Source organism: Ranitomeya imitator, chromosome 4 (assembly GCF_032444005.1).
Source record: "Ranitomeya imitator isolate aRanImi1 chromosome 4, aRanImi1.pri, whole genome shotgun sequence".
In the NCBI taxonomy this organism is placed as follows: Eukaryota; Metazoa; Chordata; class Amphibia; order Anura; family Dendrobatidae; genus Ranitomeya; species Ranitomeya imitator.
In genome coordinates, this window is record NC_091285.1 from 209,224,813 (window position 1) to 209,241,277 (window position 16,465).

The following is a 16,465-nucleotide window of genomic DNA, read 5'->3' on the forward strand; positions in this document are numbered from 1 at the left end:
TTAATAGATCTGTTTCCAGTTTTGCAAGTAGGAACGGTTGCGTTGCAGTCCATCATTTTGATCTGGAGTGCAGATCAGACAATTTTTGATTGGCAGATGGAGTGCATTTATATGCAGTAGGTAACAACTTATGGGCTATGTTGTTATTTGGTAGGGCTGTCTAGATCATTTGCAGTTTTCAAAGTGTTCTCATTGATGCGGTTGGGGGGACCTTGAAGTTGGCTCTAAATTGGTCCAGGGGATTCACTAGAATGTGGATTCCTCAATTGACAAAGATTGTCTATTGGCCTGGTGATTTTTGGAGGACTTCCGATGGATTGTCAGGTCCCTGTAGGATGCGATATTTGGAAAAGGAATCCTTTGGGTTATGGTGCTCCCAAGCCTGTGGGGTTATGGCTGTAATTAATTATGGTTTACAGAGTAATTTTTAGTAACCACCACAGTTTTATCGCTTCAAGGACCTTACCAATCTGATGATTGATTAAAATGTTGATTTTCAATTGTATTCTTTAAATAAAAACTGTTTGGCCAAATGTATCCAATCTTAAGTGACAGCGTTTTATTGGGTGTTGGGACAGGAATTGAGAGGAGGTTGGATAACATGGGAGCAAGGGATCTTGGTGTTATAACTGGAAAATCTGCAACTAGAGTCATGGAGTAGTACTGTTCTTTTGTCTGGGTGTGTTCAATTCTGAACAGACCTCAATATTCCACCTTGTTTCACTGTTCTTTTGATACACAGTGCTCTCAATTACTCTTCTGCTTTTCTTTCCTTGTATAAACACGTCCTGTCTTATATTTCAAAAATGTTCCCTCATTGCAAAATGCCACTACTTAGTCTCCTCATGACAATATTTTGCTGACTGGATATTTATTCTTTGTTATTCCAGTCCTATGTTACAGTTCTCCTGATTGTCTATTCAAATTTGCTGTGATGCAGTAACACATTTGTATAGCAGGTTTTGTGCCCCACCAGAAAAGTTGCTCTAGTCATGGACTTGAGGTAAGAGATGCCACCATTTTGATGAGTTTGACAACCAGGCTTTTCCATGCTCTCTTTCACCACAGTTCTTCTACAGCTCTGCCCAATGTGGCAAAGTGGCATGCATACAGTAAAGGTCACAATTTTGGGGGTCAACTTCGCATTATGCAATGCTTTTGCTACTTTTCCAGGTGTTTTACACCAGAATTCTATGATAAACACTTTTGATGCATTGAGTCTATAGCTTAAAAAACTGAATTGCCTCTAAAGGCAAAATGAGAAAAAAATCTATTCCTTAGGAGCTTCATGACGTAGGTGTTTGTGATGTAGCTCCTTGGAATTACCATGTACAATTAGAGACATTAACTACCAAAATTAGCTACTAGGATAAGACCCTATCACACGTTTGCATTTTTATCTAGCATGAAGTGTAGCAAACAGCGTATATAACATGAAATGTGTGTAGCATGGTGTGTGTAGCTTGTACTCTATGCTACACCCACCCACTATATGTAACATACAGTGGATATGTGCATCATGGAGTGTGCGTGACATACAGGATATGAGTAACAAAGAATGCGTAGAGTATGCATTTACAGAGATCATGTGCATCCAGCACTTAATATGGAAAGCATGGAATGTGTGTAATATATAATGTGCATGCGTGTGTGCAGGATTGCAGTAGCTGTGACTGTTTTGAGGACTATGAAAGAAAACGATTGTACTATATAATCCTTCATTCTGTCCACATATTTTTTGTCAGCCTGTGTAAAAAGGTTAGTAAATGTCAAACTACATGCTTACAGTTGATTGGCACCAGTTTAACAGTCTGTGTAAATGGATCACAAACGTGTCTGTGTGATAGTAGAATATCTTAGCATTTAGGGGCCAACATTACATTTTATCAAGGGCCACAACTTCTCTAAAACCAGATGAAATGGGATATACAAAAAGCATACATGGATACAAAGTTTAAATATTTTCTAATAAGTGATGCTTAGTCATAAAGTTAAAAATGCCAGGAACTGAAAGATGCTTTATACTACAGACCGAAAGAGTAAAAAAAATCAGTATATTACCTGGTAAGTGACCATTTTTTTTCACAAGAAGTTTCATTGTGGCGCCATTATTGATCTAGAAAATTTCACAAAGTACAAGAATAATTATAAATGTCCCAGCAGTAATGTTCAACTTCTGTGACTATCGTAGTTGTCATGTTATCCCAAATAACTGGAGCTAAGTTCGGCTTTATAGAATATTATTACAGGTCAATGCCACAACTTTATTTGAAAGTGGGTCTCTCAAGATAGGAACTGATACTGAAATTAAATTATACTGTATAGAGAACTTTTGACAAAGGCCTCTTTCACACATCTGTTTTTTAGAATCCATCAAAGTGTTGAAAAGACGGATCCTGTGCAGATCGTGAAAAACTGATGCACTGGATCCATTTTTTTAACAGATCCGTCGAAGCAGCTGCTGCCGGAATTTAAAGGAACAGAATTCTGGAGAAAGAGAGAGAGAGAGACGTCACAATCAGTCGCTAATACAAGTCTATGAGAAAAAACACGGATCCAGCAGCAACATTTGCAGGATTTGATTTTTTTGGTTTTTTTTCACAAAACGACGGATTTTGATGGAAACAAGACTGAAGTGTGAAAGAGGCCTAAGCCAGCCACATGGATGGAGAGGCAATGCTGTAAAGTTAAATATCATTACAAACAATTTTAGTAGCTCTCCTCTCAGTATTGACAGATCTGCTATTCTTAACCCTGCTGTTCTGTTGGTCAAAAATGACCGACTTTGAACTTCAATATTCTTTAAAATATTCAAGATGCGGCTCTGAAACCCGTGGCCGACCGACCCACCCTCATTTAAGTCAATCAACCACAAGTTTCAGAACCGCATCTTGAACACCCCAAAAAATACCAAAGTTCAAAATAGGTCTCCCCAGACCGAACAGAACAGCAGGGTTAATCCCTTTACCCCCAAGGGTGGTTTGCACGTTAATGACCGGGCTAATTTTTGCAATTCTGACCACTGTCCCTTCATGAGGTTATAACTCTGGAACGCTTGCATGGATCCCAGTGATTCTGACATAATTTTCTCGGGACATATTTTACTTCATGGTAGTGGTAAAATTTCTTTGATATTACTTGCATTTATTTGTGAAAAAAAATGGAAATTTGGCAAAACTTTTGAAAATTTCGCAATTTTCCAACTTTGAATTATCATACCCTTAAATCACAGAGATATGTCACACAAAATACTTAATAAGTAACATTTCCCACATGTCTACTTTACATCTGCACAATTTTGGAACTAAAATTTTTTTATGTTAGGGAGTTATAAGGGTTAAAAGTTGACCAGCAATTTCTCATTTTTACAACACCATTTTTTTAGGGACCACATCACATTTGAAGTCACTTTGAGGAGTCTATATGATAGAAAATACCCAAGTGTGACACCATTCTAAAAACTGCACCCCTCAAGGTGCTCAAAACCAAATTCAAGAAGTTTATTAACCCTTCAGGTGTTTCACAGGAACTTTTGGAATGTTTAAAAAAAATGAACATTTAACTTTTTTTCACAAAAAATTTACTTCAGATTTAATTTGTTTTATTTTACCAAGGGTAACAGGAGAAAATTGACCCCAAAAGTTGTTGTACAATTTGTTCTGAGTACGCCGATACCTCATAATTGTATGGATTGAGATCGGACGTCATGTTGCGTTTGCAGAACCCCTGGTGTGCCTAAACAGTGGAAACCTCCCAATTCTAACTGCAACCCTAACCCCAACACACTCCTAACCCTAATCCCAACCTTAACCACACCCCTAACCCCAACACACCCCTAACCCCAACACACTCCTAACCCTAATCCCAACCCTAACCATACCCCTAACCCTGACACACCCCGAACCCAACCGTAAATGTAATCCAAACCCCAACCCCAACTGTAGCCCCAAACCTAACTTTAGCCCCAACCCTAACTTTATCCCCAATCCTAACTTTAACCCCAACCCTAACCCTAAGTTTAGCCCCAACCCTAACTTTAGCCCCAACCCTAACTTTAGCCCCAACCCTAACCCTAACTTTGGCCCCAACCCTAACTTTAGCCCCAACCCTAACCCTAACCCTAATGGGAAAATGGAAATAAATACATTTTTTAATTGTATTACTTTTCTTTAACTAAGGCAATGATAAAGGGGGGTTTGATTTACTATTTATAGTGGGTTTTTATAGCGGGTTTTTATACTTGGCAGCTGTCACACACTAAAAGACGCTTTTTATTGCAAAAAATATGTTTTGCGTTACCACATTCTGAGAGCTATAATTTTTCCATATTTTGGTCCACAGAGTCATTTGAGGTCTTGTTTATTGAAGGACGAGTTGACATTTTTATTAGTACTATTTTCGGGCACATGACATTTTTTGATCGCTTTTTTCTGATTTTTGTTAGGGAGAATGAACAAAAACCAGCAATTCGTGAATTTCTTTTGGGGGGGTTTATACCGCTCCGCGTTTGGTAAAATTGATAAAGCAGTTTTATTCTTCGGGTCAGTACGATTACAGCGATACATCATTTATATTTTTTTATGTTTTGGCGCTTTTATACAATAAAAACTATTTTATAGAAAAAATAATTATTTTTGCATCGCTTTATTCTGAGAGCTATAACTTTTTTACTTTTTGCTGATGATGCTATATGGCGGCTCGTTTTTTGCGGGACAAGATGACGTTTTCGGCGGTACCATGTTTATTTATATCCATCTTTTTGATCGCGTGTTATTCCACTTTTTGTTCAGCGGTATGATAAAGCATTTTTTTTCCTTGTTTTTTTTACGGTGTTCACTGAAGGGGTTAAATAGTGGGGCAGTTTTATCGGTTGGGTCGTTACAGATGCAGCGATACTAAATATGTGTACTTTTATGTTTTTTTTTTATTTACATAAAGAAATGTAGTCATTGAAACAATATATATATATATTTTTTAATTTATTTAGGATTTTCTTTTTTTTTACACATGTAAATATTTTTCTTTTACTCTTTTACTTTGCCCCAGGGTGGGACATCATGCTATAGTGTCAGATCGCTGATCTGAGACTTTGCACAGCTTTGCATCAGCGATCTGACAGGCTGTGCTGCAGGATTGCAAGCCACCTCCCTGCAGGACCCGGAAGGCCCCCGTGGCCATCTTGGATCCGGGGCCTGCAGGGAGGAGACGCTTCCCTATGCCGCCGGAAAACTGCGATCATGTTTGATCGCAGTGTTCTGGGGGTTAATGTGCCGGGAGTGGTCCGTGACCACACCTGGCACATAGTGCCGGATGTCAGCTGTGATAATCAGCTGACACCTGGCTGCGATCGGCCGCGCTCCCCCCGTGAGCGCGGCTGATCGGTGATGATGTACTATCCTGTCGGTGGTCATAGGGGCCCAGACCACCTCGACAGGATAGTACGTCTGATGTCAGAAAGGGGTTAAGCTGCCATCTGCATACAAAGAGAAAACAAGATAAAAGCACCCCCACTATAGCTTAAGGTACTGTCACACTAGACGATATCGCTAGCGATCCGTGACGTTGCAGCGTCCTCGCTAGCGATATCGTCCAGTGTGACAGGCAGCAGCGATCAGGCCCCTGCTGTGCTGTCGCTGGTCAGGGAAGAAAGTCCAGAACTTTATTTCGTCGCTGGACTCCCCGCAGACATCGCTGAATCGGCGTGTGTGACACCGATCCAGCGATGTCTTCACTGGTAACCAGGGTAAACATCGGGTAACTAAGCGCAGGGCCGCGCTTAGTAACCTGATGTTTACCCTGGTTACCATCCTAAAAGTAAAAAAACAAACACTACATACTTACCTACAGCCGTCTGTCCTCCAGCGCTGTGCTCTGCTCTCCTCCTGCTCTGGCTGTGAGCGTCGGTCAGCCGGAAAGCAGAGCGGTGACGTCACCGCTCTGCTTTCTGGCTGCCCGGCGCTCACAGCCAGACCAGAGAAGCAGAGCGCCGAGGACAGACGGCTGTAGGTAAGTATGTAGCGTTTGTTTTTTTACTTTTTAGGATGGTAACCAGGGTAAACATCGGGTTACTAAGCGCGGCCCTGCGTTTAGTTACCCGATGTTTACCCTGGTTACCAGGGACCTCGGGATCGTTGGTCGCTGGAGAGCGGTCTGTGTGACAGCTCTCCAGCGACCAAACAGCGACGCTGCAGCGATCCGGATCGTTGTCGGTATCGCTGCAGCGTCGCTATGTGTGACGGTACCTTTAGAACAAGCTCTGTGTGAGATATAATGACACTGTCTGGTCACCTCAGGGGACAGCAGAGTTGTGTGATTAAGAGCTTTCATCTCCAGCCTTCAGTGTGGGGAAGTGGCAGTACAGCAGAGTTAGTAGCACTATACAGTTGTGCTAAAAAGTTTACATACCCCGGCAGAATTTTTGCTTTCTTGGCCTTTTTTCAGAGAATATGAATGAAAACACCAAAACTTTTTCTCCATTTTCTCCACGCATGTTTAGTAGTTGGGTGAAGCCATTTATTGTCAAACTACTGTGTTTTCTCTTTTTAAATCATAATGACAACCCAAAATATCCTCATGACCCTGATCAAAAGTTTACATACCCCATTTTTTAATATTGTGTATTGCCCCATCTAACATCAATGAGAGCTTGAAGTCTTGGTAGTCTGTGGTAGTGTAACAAGGGCATCGGGGTAAGGTAGTCAGACCCGGGTTCTTAAAGGTACAGTACAGAAATAGAGTCCACTGAGCCAGCTGTCAGCGAGCACTCCCCTCGCACATAGACAGTTGCGACACGATTGTGTACCCACAATTGTGGCAGAAGCAGAAAGTCACAGCAATCCACACACTGGAATCTGGGTGCTTGTAACCCCTTCAACATGGGGCCCTCTTATAGTTCTGGAGACCCGTAATGCAGGCTATTAGTCCTTGCTCCTCAGTCCTGTAGATTCCAGTGCAACAGTTCCCTCATGTCCGGAGGCCTGGCAGTAGCCTGTAACATGCAACTGAGGGGACCGGCCACCTCCTTACACTAGTTGTGGATGAGATTCTTTATTTTCTCAGAAGGTAAAGCTGCCCACTATTCTTGGCAAAAAGCTTCCAGTTCCTGTAAATTCCTAGGCTGTCTAGCATGAACTGCGCACTTAAGATCTACCCAAAGTGGCTCCATGATATTGAAGTCAGGAGAAGGCCAGTCCAGAAGCTTCACTTTGTTCTACTGTAGCCAATGGCAGGTCGACTTGGCTTTGTGTTTTGGGTCATTGTCATGTTGGACCATCCAAGTACGTCCCATGGGCAGCTTCGGGGCTGATGAGTGGAAATTTGCCTCCAGTATTTGCTGATAACGTGCTGCATTCATCTTTCCTTCAATTTTGACCAAGTTTCCTGTGCCTTTGCAGCGCACACATCCCCAAAACATCAGCAATCCACCTCCGTGCTTTACAGTAGAAATGGTATTCCTTTCATCATAGGCCTTGTTGACCTCTCTCTAAGGCTGGTTTCACATTTGCGTTTAAAAACGCAGCGTTTTAAACGCAAACGCATTTGGTGAAAAAACGCATTTAAACGCGTTTAAACGCTGCGTTTTTTAGACGCATGCATTTTTGCATGTTTTAATACAAACGCGCCGTTTTGACGCATTTACATGCATTTTTTCCTGCGTTTGCGTTTTTGAAACGCATGATGAGAAGTGTGTGACAGCTGCCAATCATCAAAATCAACAAGAAAACCCACTATAAACAGAAATAGCTAGGGTTAGGGTTAGAGTTAGGATCCCTAGTAACCCTAGGGATCCTAACCCTATCCCTAACCCAAACCCAAACCCTAACCCTAAGGGATCCTAACCCTAACCCAAACCCTAACCCTAAGGGATCCTAACCCTAACCCTAACGGATCCTAACCCTAACCCTAACCATAAGGGATCCTAACCCTAACCCTAAGGGATCCTAACCCTAACCCTAAGGGATCCTAACCCTAACCCTAAGGGATCCTTCCTAACCCTAACCTGTTATGACCTGGTGGTTAGGAGCACCCGACCTGATAGTTAAACTCATACAGGACGAGCTCTGGGATGTGGGAGCTCTGCTGACCGCAAGCCCTAATCCTATCGCACACACTAGAAATAGCCGTGGAGCGCTCCTGACGCTCCCTAGGCGCCTCGTCACAGCCTAAGAGCTAGCTAGCCCTAGAGAAGAAAATAAAGCCTACCTTGCCTCAGAGAAATTCCCCAAAGGAATAGGCAGCCCCCCACATGTAATGACTGTGAGTAAAGATGAAAGTCACAAACGCAGAAATGAGATAGGTTTCAGCAAAGGGAGGCACGACTTACTAAATAGACAGAGGATAGGAAAGGAATCTTTGCGGTCAGCACAAAAACCTACAAAAGACCACGCAGAGTGTGCAAAAGGGTCCTCCGCACTGACTCACGGTGCGGGGGTGCCTAACCCTAACCCTAACCCTAGGGGATCCTAACCCTAACCCTAAGGGATCCTAACCCTAACCCTAGGGTTAGGGTTAGGATCCCTTAGGGTTAGGGTTAGGGATGGGGGTTGGCTTATCAGTGTGTATTCTTGTGTTTTTCTATTAAAACGCATGCGTTTAAAAACGCATGCGTTTACATAGACAGCAATACGCTTTTTTGCGGCAAAAAAACGCATGCATTTTTTTGCGGCAAAAAAACGCCGCTAAAAAATTACTACATGTTGCATTTCTGCAACACAACGCATGCATAGAAACGACACATGCGGCGGCAAAACACGGAAAAAAACACATGCGTTTTTAATGTTAAGTATAGGAAAAAAAACGCATGCGTTTTTTTGTGCTAAAACGCAGCGGCAAAAAACGCAAATGTGAAACCAGCCTAAATGTAACTTTTATGGTTACCTTGTTCCAGAAGTTTTGGGGCTTGTCTCTGCTGTTTTGCGTATTGTAGGTGAGATACTTTGTGGCATTTGAGCAGTAATGGCTTTCTTCTGGAAATTCGACCATACAGCCCATTTTTCTTCAAGTGCCTCCTTATTGTGCTTCTTGAAACAGCCACACCACTAGTTTCATGAGAGTCCTGTATTTCAGCTGATGTTATTTGTAGGTTTTTCTTTGCATCCCAAACAATTTTCCTAGCAGTTGTGGATGACATTTTTTTTGGTCTACCTGACCGTAGTTTTGTTTTACAGAGCCCCTGATTTTCCATTTGTTAATCACAGTATGAATGCTGCTAACTGGCATTATCAATTCCTTGGATACCGTTTTGTATCCTTTTCCTGTTTTTTACAGTTCAAATACCTTTTCCCGTAGATCTGTTGACAATTGTTTTGCTTTCCCCATGACTCACAATCCAGAAACATCAGTGGCTGGATGAAAGATGCAAGAGTCTGTCTGGATCCCAGAAACTCACTCAGCTTTTATGCACACACATTGATTACAAGCAAACAGGTCACAGGGGAGGATGTTACCTTTAGTAGCCATTCAAACTCATTTGTGTCACCTTCTGTGCATGATATCAGGACAAAATCACCAAGGTATGTGAACTTTTGATCAGGGTAATTTTGGATGTTTTAGGCTGTCGTTATGATTTAAAAAGAGAAAACACAGTAGTTTGACAATAAATGGCTTCACCCAATCACTAACCATGAGTGGAGAAAAAGTTTTGGTGTTCTCATTTATATTCTCTGAAAAAAGGCGAAGAAAGCAAAAATTCTGCCGGGTATGTACACTTTTGTGCACAACTGTATGTGGTTTGGCAATGATAATGTGTATCTGGTCCTGTCAGTGAAGCTTATTTGAATTTAAACTTGAGAGGAGAGTTATTAGAAGTATTTGAGATTACTCATCTGTGCAGTACTGCCCCTCCCCACACATTGACTTACAGAAAAAAGAGCTGAAAGCTATAAGCTAACCACACTCAGATCTGCTGTGCTCTAGCACATGTCATCACTCTGCAGTGAGGCAACCAGACTATTCCTCAATATATGTCTCACACTAACCGTGTTCTATGCTATTCTGGGAGTTTGCTCTTCCTTTTTCTAATGCTGACCAATCATAAGCAGGCAGCAACACACTGAGAAAGAAGAAGTATACGGCCCCAGTGAATCTGTTTGGTAATGCCCACTTGACTTAAATAAAATGCTGTTTTGGTGCCAAATAGTTTGAATGCTAATATTTCAGCAACGAAGAGGAGGAAAAAATAGTTTATTCGGCTAAACAGTGCTTATTACAACGTGTGTCCAGTTAAACACGAAAAAAATGATGAAGGGTCTTCATCTTCAAACATTTATTCCCATATTCATAGGTGAACAATTTTCATAAACTCGTTTAAAGAGGATTTTCTAGGAAAATAACAAGTAGTGACAGTTGATGAAAATATAAGACTTTTCTAAAATACGGAGATCCGTGCACCTGTGATCATCATTGGTGAGCTGGCTACTTTACACTTTTCTAAAATACCCGCCATTAGCAAACCAGTTGATTTCTATCAGCATTATTATAGGAATTCATCTTTAAGTTTCTATTTTCAACAGGTAGCTCAAAATCTGATGAGGTTGGGATGTATAAACTGTGAGAGGGAGGATGATTCTATACAGCACCTGAATGGTAAATGTGGCTCTATGAATGGATTTGTAGGAATTATAGTGGACTGGTCAATTCACCTGTGTTGTCAAGTCACTTGTCTATTGAATACAATAGGAGTATCGACTAATCTCTTGTTCTCACAATTGCTCCTAAACAGATTCACAAACATGGTGAATTGTTTCACAAATGCATTACAATGAGCAACGAATCTGTGAGATGTAAATAAGGTGAAAACTTTTATCTTCAACCAGGAGTCTGAACTTCTCTTGATACTGACTCTAGCTATCCTTCATACATGTAATACAATGGCCTGCGTATTCTGCAGACCAGGTAAAGGAAAAGTATATAGTTGTATATAGAGTATTAATCTGCCAAAAGGAGGACACAACTGCTTGTAAAGGGTTAATCAGAGTTTCTTACTATATCCTGCACAGAAAAGTATTTAGAATTGAAAGTCCTCAGTGGTTGATACCACTTAGGACTCTCAATTCTAAATATTTTTCTATCTACTGACTAACATGGTACAAAGATATATACAGTTAGGGCCAGAAATATTTGGACAGTGACACAATTTTCGCGAGTTGGGCTCTGCATGCCACCACATTGGATTTGAAATGAAACCTCTACAACAGAATTCAAGTGCAGATTGTAACGTTTAATTTGAAGGGTTGAACAAAAATATCTGATAGAAAATGTAGGAATTGTACACATTTCTTTACAAACACTCCACATTTTAGGAGGTCAAAAGTAATTGGACAAATAAACATAACCCAAACAAAATATTTTTATTTTCAATATTTTGTTGCAAATCCTTTGGAGGCAATCACTGCCTTAAGTCTGGAACCCATGGACATCACCAAACGCTGGGTTTCCTCCTTCTTAATGCTTTGCCAGGCCTTTACAGCCGCAGCCTTCAGGTCTTGCTTGTTTGTGGGTCTTTCCGTCTTAAGTCTGGATTTGAGCAAGTGAAATGCATGCTCAATTGGGTTTAGATCTGGAGATTGACTTGGCCATTGCAGAATGTTCCACTTTTTGGCACTCATGAACTCCTGGGTAGCTTTGGATGTATGCTTGGGGTCATTGTCCATCTGTACTATGAAGCGCCGTCCAATCAACTTTGCAGCATTTGGCTGAATCTGGGCTGAAAGTATATCCCGGTACACTTCAGAATTCATCCGGCTACTCGTCTGCTCTTATGTCATCAATAAACACAAGTGACCCAGTGCCATTGAAAGCCATGCATGCCATGCCATCACGTTGCCTCCACCATGTTTTACAGAGGATGTGGTGTGCCTTGGATCATGTGCCGTTCCCTTTCTTCTCCAAACTTTTTTCTTCCCATCATTCTGGTACAGGTTGATCTTTGTCTCATCTGTCCATAGAATACTTTTCCAGAACTGAGCTGACTTCTTGAGGTGTTTTTCTGCAAATTTAACTCTGGCCTGTCTATTTTTGGTATTGATGAATGGTTTGCATCTAGATGTGAACCCTTTGTATTTACGGTCATGGAGTCTTCTCTTTACTGTTGACTTAGAGACAGATACACCTACTTCACTGAGAGTGTTCTGGACTTCAGTTGATGTTGTGAATGGGTTCTTCTTCACCAAATTAAGTATGCGGCGATCATCCACCACTGTTGTCATCCGTGGACGCCCAGGCCTTTTTGAGTTCCCAAGCTCACCAGTCAATTCCTTTTTTCTCAGAATGTACCCAACTGTTGATTTTGCTACTCCAAGCATGTCTGCTATCTCTCTGATGGATTTTTTCTTTTTTTTCAGCCTCAGGATGTTCTGCTTCACCTCAATTGAGAGTTCCTTTGACCGCATGTTGTCTGCTCACAGCAACAGCTTCCAAATGCAAAACCACACACCTGGAATCCACCCCTGACCTTTTAACTACTTCATTGATTACAGGTTAACGAGGGAGACGCCTTCAGAGTTAATTGCAGCCCTTAGAGTCCATTGTCCAATTACTTTTGGTCCCTTGAAAAAGAGGACGCTATGCATTACAGAGCTATGATTCCTAAACCCTTTCTCCGATTTGGATGTGGAAACTATCATATTGCAGCTGGGAGTGTGCACTTTCAGCCCATATTATATATATATAATTGTATTTCTGAACATGTTTTTGTAAATAGCTAAAATAACAAAACTTGTGTCACTGTCCAAATATTTCTGGCCCTAACTGTATACATATATATATATATATATATATATATATATATATATATATATCTTTCCTGTATATCCTGCACAGAAACAGCACAAACCATTCCACTGTGAGAAGGCTGTAGGATTCACATGAACTGCTGCTTCTATCCTCCTCTCCATTTTCCTACGGAAGCTGCTCCATAATATAAAAAGATCAATTCGATTTTACCTGGTGTATAACTACATTCAGCTTGAAGAGCCTCTGATGTGCTGTTTACTTTACAAAATGGTATCAGCTTGGAAACATGAACTCTCACAAAGAAATTTTGCACTACTGGAATGTATTTAGCAGCTATTAAAACCATTAAATACATTTTCAGGAACCTCCTAAACATAATACGTTTAATTAATAAAGCTTAATAAATAAAGCTTATTAAATCACACCTAAACCTATATGCTCGGCAGTGTTCTATGATAACTAAATTTAATAACTATTCACATTTGTTTCAACTGTTGGTTTGGAAGAAGCTACTTCCTCTTAGCTATTTTAGGTCTAATGAAGCTAACCTTGTTTCCAGCTACTTCTCTTTTCATTCTCGGAAGAGAAAAATGAAAATTTTCTAAAGACGTAAAGTTACACCCTAAACCATAAAACCACTGACATTTCATTTTTGAAAATAAATAATGTAAACTTAAAATATTACTAAATTGGCAAAACGTAAGCATGTTAGGAAACAAAACCTCCCAAATCAGTTGTTTTCTTCAGTATTGAGTCAGGCCTGAAATATTCTTTTATAACTAGTTTCACACTGGACAAATTGTTTTTAGTGGATACAACAGGATAAATCATTAAGCCAGTTGTTATAAATTACAATATTTAATTTTTAATCATTTAGAATTTTAGAAAAATGCTAATATTTTCTGTTACTGTATTTGTTGAAGACTGATTTGTAAATCAGATTACCTCATAATGTTTTATGGTGTTTAACGTTATAATATTATTCTCCTTCATCACATTAGAAGAATCTATGTCCAAGAGTTCCTTAAAAGTCTGACCATGGTGAAGCTCTGGCAATGGAAATGAAACAAAAGAGAAAAAAAATCTGAATTGTCAATGATGTACCGTAACCACTTTTTTTTTTTACAGTTATATTGTGTAACACTAAAATAGAAGGAAAAGCAGATTAATCAGGTCTAAAGCATTATCTGGGTCATTTATGAATACAGTCACAACAGTTCTGGAATAACTGCTTTAGAAAATACTGTATTGAGCATGAACATCATATGTATGGAGGTCCACTCATTAAGAAAAATGGTGTATAATGGTGTATCACCTTCCAGTAGCGTAAAAGAAGCTGGTCGGCAACATATTTTCCACCTTTTTTATTGAGTGATGACAGCGTTTGGTACAGGTAGGCATTTACAGTAAACCATAAAAGTGAATACACCCCTCACATATTTGTAAATATTTTATTATCTATTTGTAACTGATTGGGTAGTGGAACCACTGTACCATGATTTTAGGAATGCCTGGTGGGCTGTGACTATGTGCCTCACCAAGTCCGACCTTGGATGCGTGAGGACCCAAACCGCGGTACTTTAAAATGGCTGTAAAATTATCATAGTTAGGGCTAGGGGGCTGCCAAAGGAAGCTAAACATGGGTAAGAGCAATTCAATTGCCCTGCAAACAAATGTGGCTAGGGAAATTATTTAAAAAAAGACAGAATATAGAAAACAAAAAATAATAATTTTAACCCAGGAGGCAGAGGTCCAAGAGGAAGAGGTGACCGTGGCGGTGTAGGTGGAAGTGTCAGAGGAAAAGGTATACAACTTTGTTTTAGTAGGGTTTTTTTGCTTTAGTTAGGGAACTGACCTAAAACAACATAGAATAAAAAACTAATAAAGTAGAACCAGGAGGCGGAGGTCCAAGTGGAGGAAAAGGTTGAGGTGCAGGTGGATGTGGAATAGGAGGAGAGCATCAAATAGGGGATGTTGCTGTGTTGCTACTGGTGGTGGCATAGCTGCTGCAGAGAGAGAAAAGATGTGGTAGAAGGGCTACCAGGGCTGTGGAGTTGGAGTCATGGAGTAAGAGTAGGTGTCTATTTTGGTGGAGTCGGTATAAAATGGACTGAGTTCAACTCCTAAAATATCTAATAAATTGGGCACAGAAGTTCACTGCAGCATGTGATGTATATTTTTTAATAAGAATTTGGGAAAGTTATGAAATATTGTATAAATTACTGTTCTATTCCTGATGTAAGGATTTAGACTTTTAGTTGAGATGAATCTGTGCTGCAGGGTGGTCTGGTCCGATGAAAGTTGCAGGTCTTGGTCTGGAACCTTCGATCTTTCTTTTGAGGGCAGAGCAAAGTACTGCAGTGTGCAAGGTGCTTGGAAAGCTCAGAGAGGCCCAGCACCTTTGCACTGCAGTACTTTGCTCTGCCCTCAACAGGGCAGATAAGTACGCCTGTGCAGAAGCGCGATACCAGGAAGCCATGAAGCAAGCAGTAGGGCGGCATCACAAGAAAATGGACCAGGCCCTGCAACACCCATCAGACCGGACCGCCCTGCAAGGTGAGCATAATAAAAGTTATTTTTCTTCTCTTGCAGGTCGGATCGGGGGCTTATCTAAAGCATTATAGAATGCTATATGCTGTAAATAATCCCTGAAAGGCGGTAGCCGTATCTCGTATCGGCCAAGCCTGGTGACAGGTTCCTTTAAAGGGCCATGAATATTCACTGCTCTCCATGCATATAGTCATGGTGTGAGTATTCTGGCAGCTGTCCTTGGCTTGTAAGAAGCGCATGACGTCCCTGCCATGCGCTGCTTTCAAGCATAAATCAGCTGCTGGCATGGGAGCAAGACACTGCGAGGGAGCACATGAAGGTAAGTATAATGGTTTATTTTTTTTATGTTTTTCTGATGGGGGCCAATCATACCAGGATAAGGATGGGGCCATGCATACAGAACAGAGATGGGGGCTCTGCATACCAGGATAGGGATGAGGGGACTATGCATTCCAGGATAGGGATAAGGGGGACCATGCATACCAGGATAGGGATTAGGGGGCAGTGGATACCAGGATAGGAATGAGGGGGCCGTGTATGCCAGGATGGAGATGAGGGAGCCATGCCTGTTGTGAATTCTGTTGTCGAACTCCCTCCTGTGGTCGTGAATGGTACTTCGGCGAGTTTTGTCTATGGGCTCCCTCTGGTGGCTATGAGTGAAGCTGCTGCTTCTGAGGTTCCTTACACAGGTGACATGGTTTATCCTTTGGTTGGCTGCTCTATTTAACTCCTCTCAGATCGTTACTCCATGGCAGCTGTCAATGTTTTTGCATTCGTTCAGTTCGCTCCTGGATCTCTCTGGTGACCTGCCTTCTCCTGCAGAAGCTAAGTTCATTATAGTCTTATTTTGTTCTCTGTTTTCTTGTCCAGCTGGTTTTCATGATTTTGTCTTGCTAGCTGGAAGCTCTGGGATGCAGAGTGGCCCCTCCGCACCGTGAGTCGGTGCGGAGGTCTTTTTTGCACACTCTGCGTGGTCTTTTGTAGGTTTTTGTGCTGATCGCAAAGTTACCTTTCCTATCCTCTGTCTATTTAGTAAGTCTGGCCTCCCTTTGCTGAAACCTGTTTCATTTCTGCGTTTGTGACTTTCATCTTTACTCACAGTCAATATATGTGGGGGGCTTCCTTTACCTTTGGGGAATTTCTCTGAGGCAAGGTAGGCTTTATTTTCTATCTCTAGGGCTAG

General features: G+C 41.2%; 1 protein-coding gene across 1 annotated transcript in view; it reads right to left on the reverse strand.

Moving 5' to 3' along the window:
• The window catches only part of PLXNC1 (plexin C1), a 374,777-nt gene that overhangs the window by 50,769 nt on the left and 307,543 nt on the right, over positions 1 to 16,465 (reverse strand). The window contains exons 23-24 of the mRNA XM_069764349.1: positions 13,678 to 13,781; positions 2,062 to 2,116 (exon numbers count right to left, since the gene is read on the reverse strand). Coding sequence (XP_069620450.1) covers positions 2,062 to 2,116; positions 13,678 to 13,781 — 159 coding nt within the window. The remainder of the gene's footprint in view (positions 1 to 2,061; positions 2,117 to 13,677; positions 13,782 to 16,465) is intronic.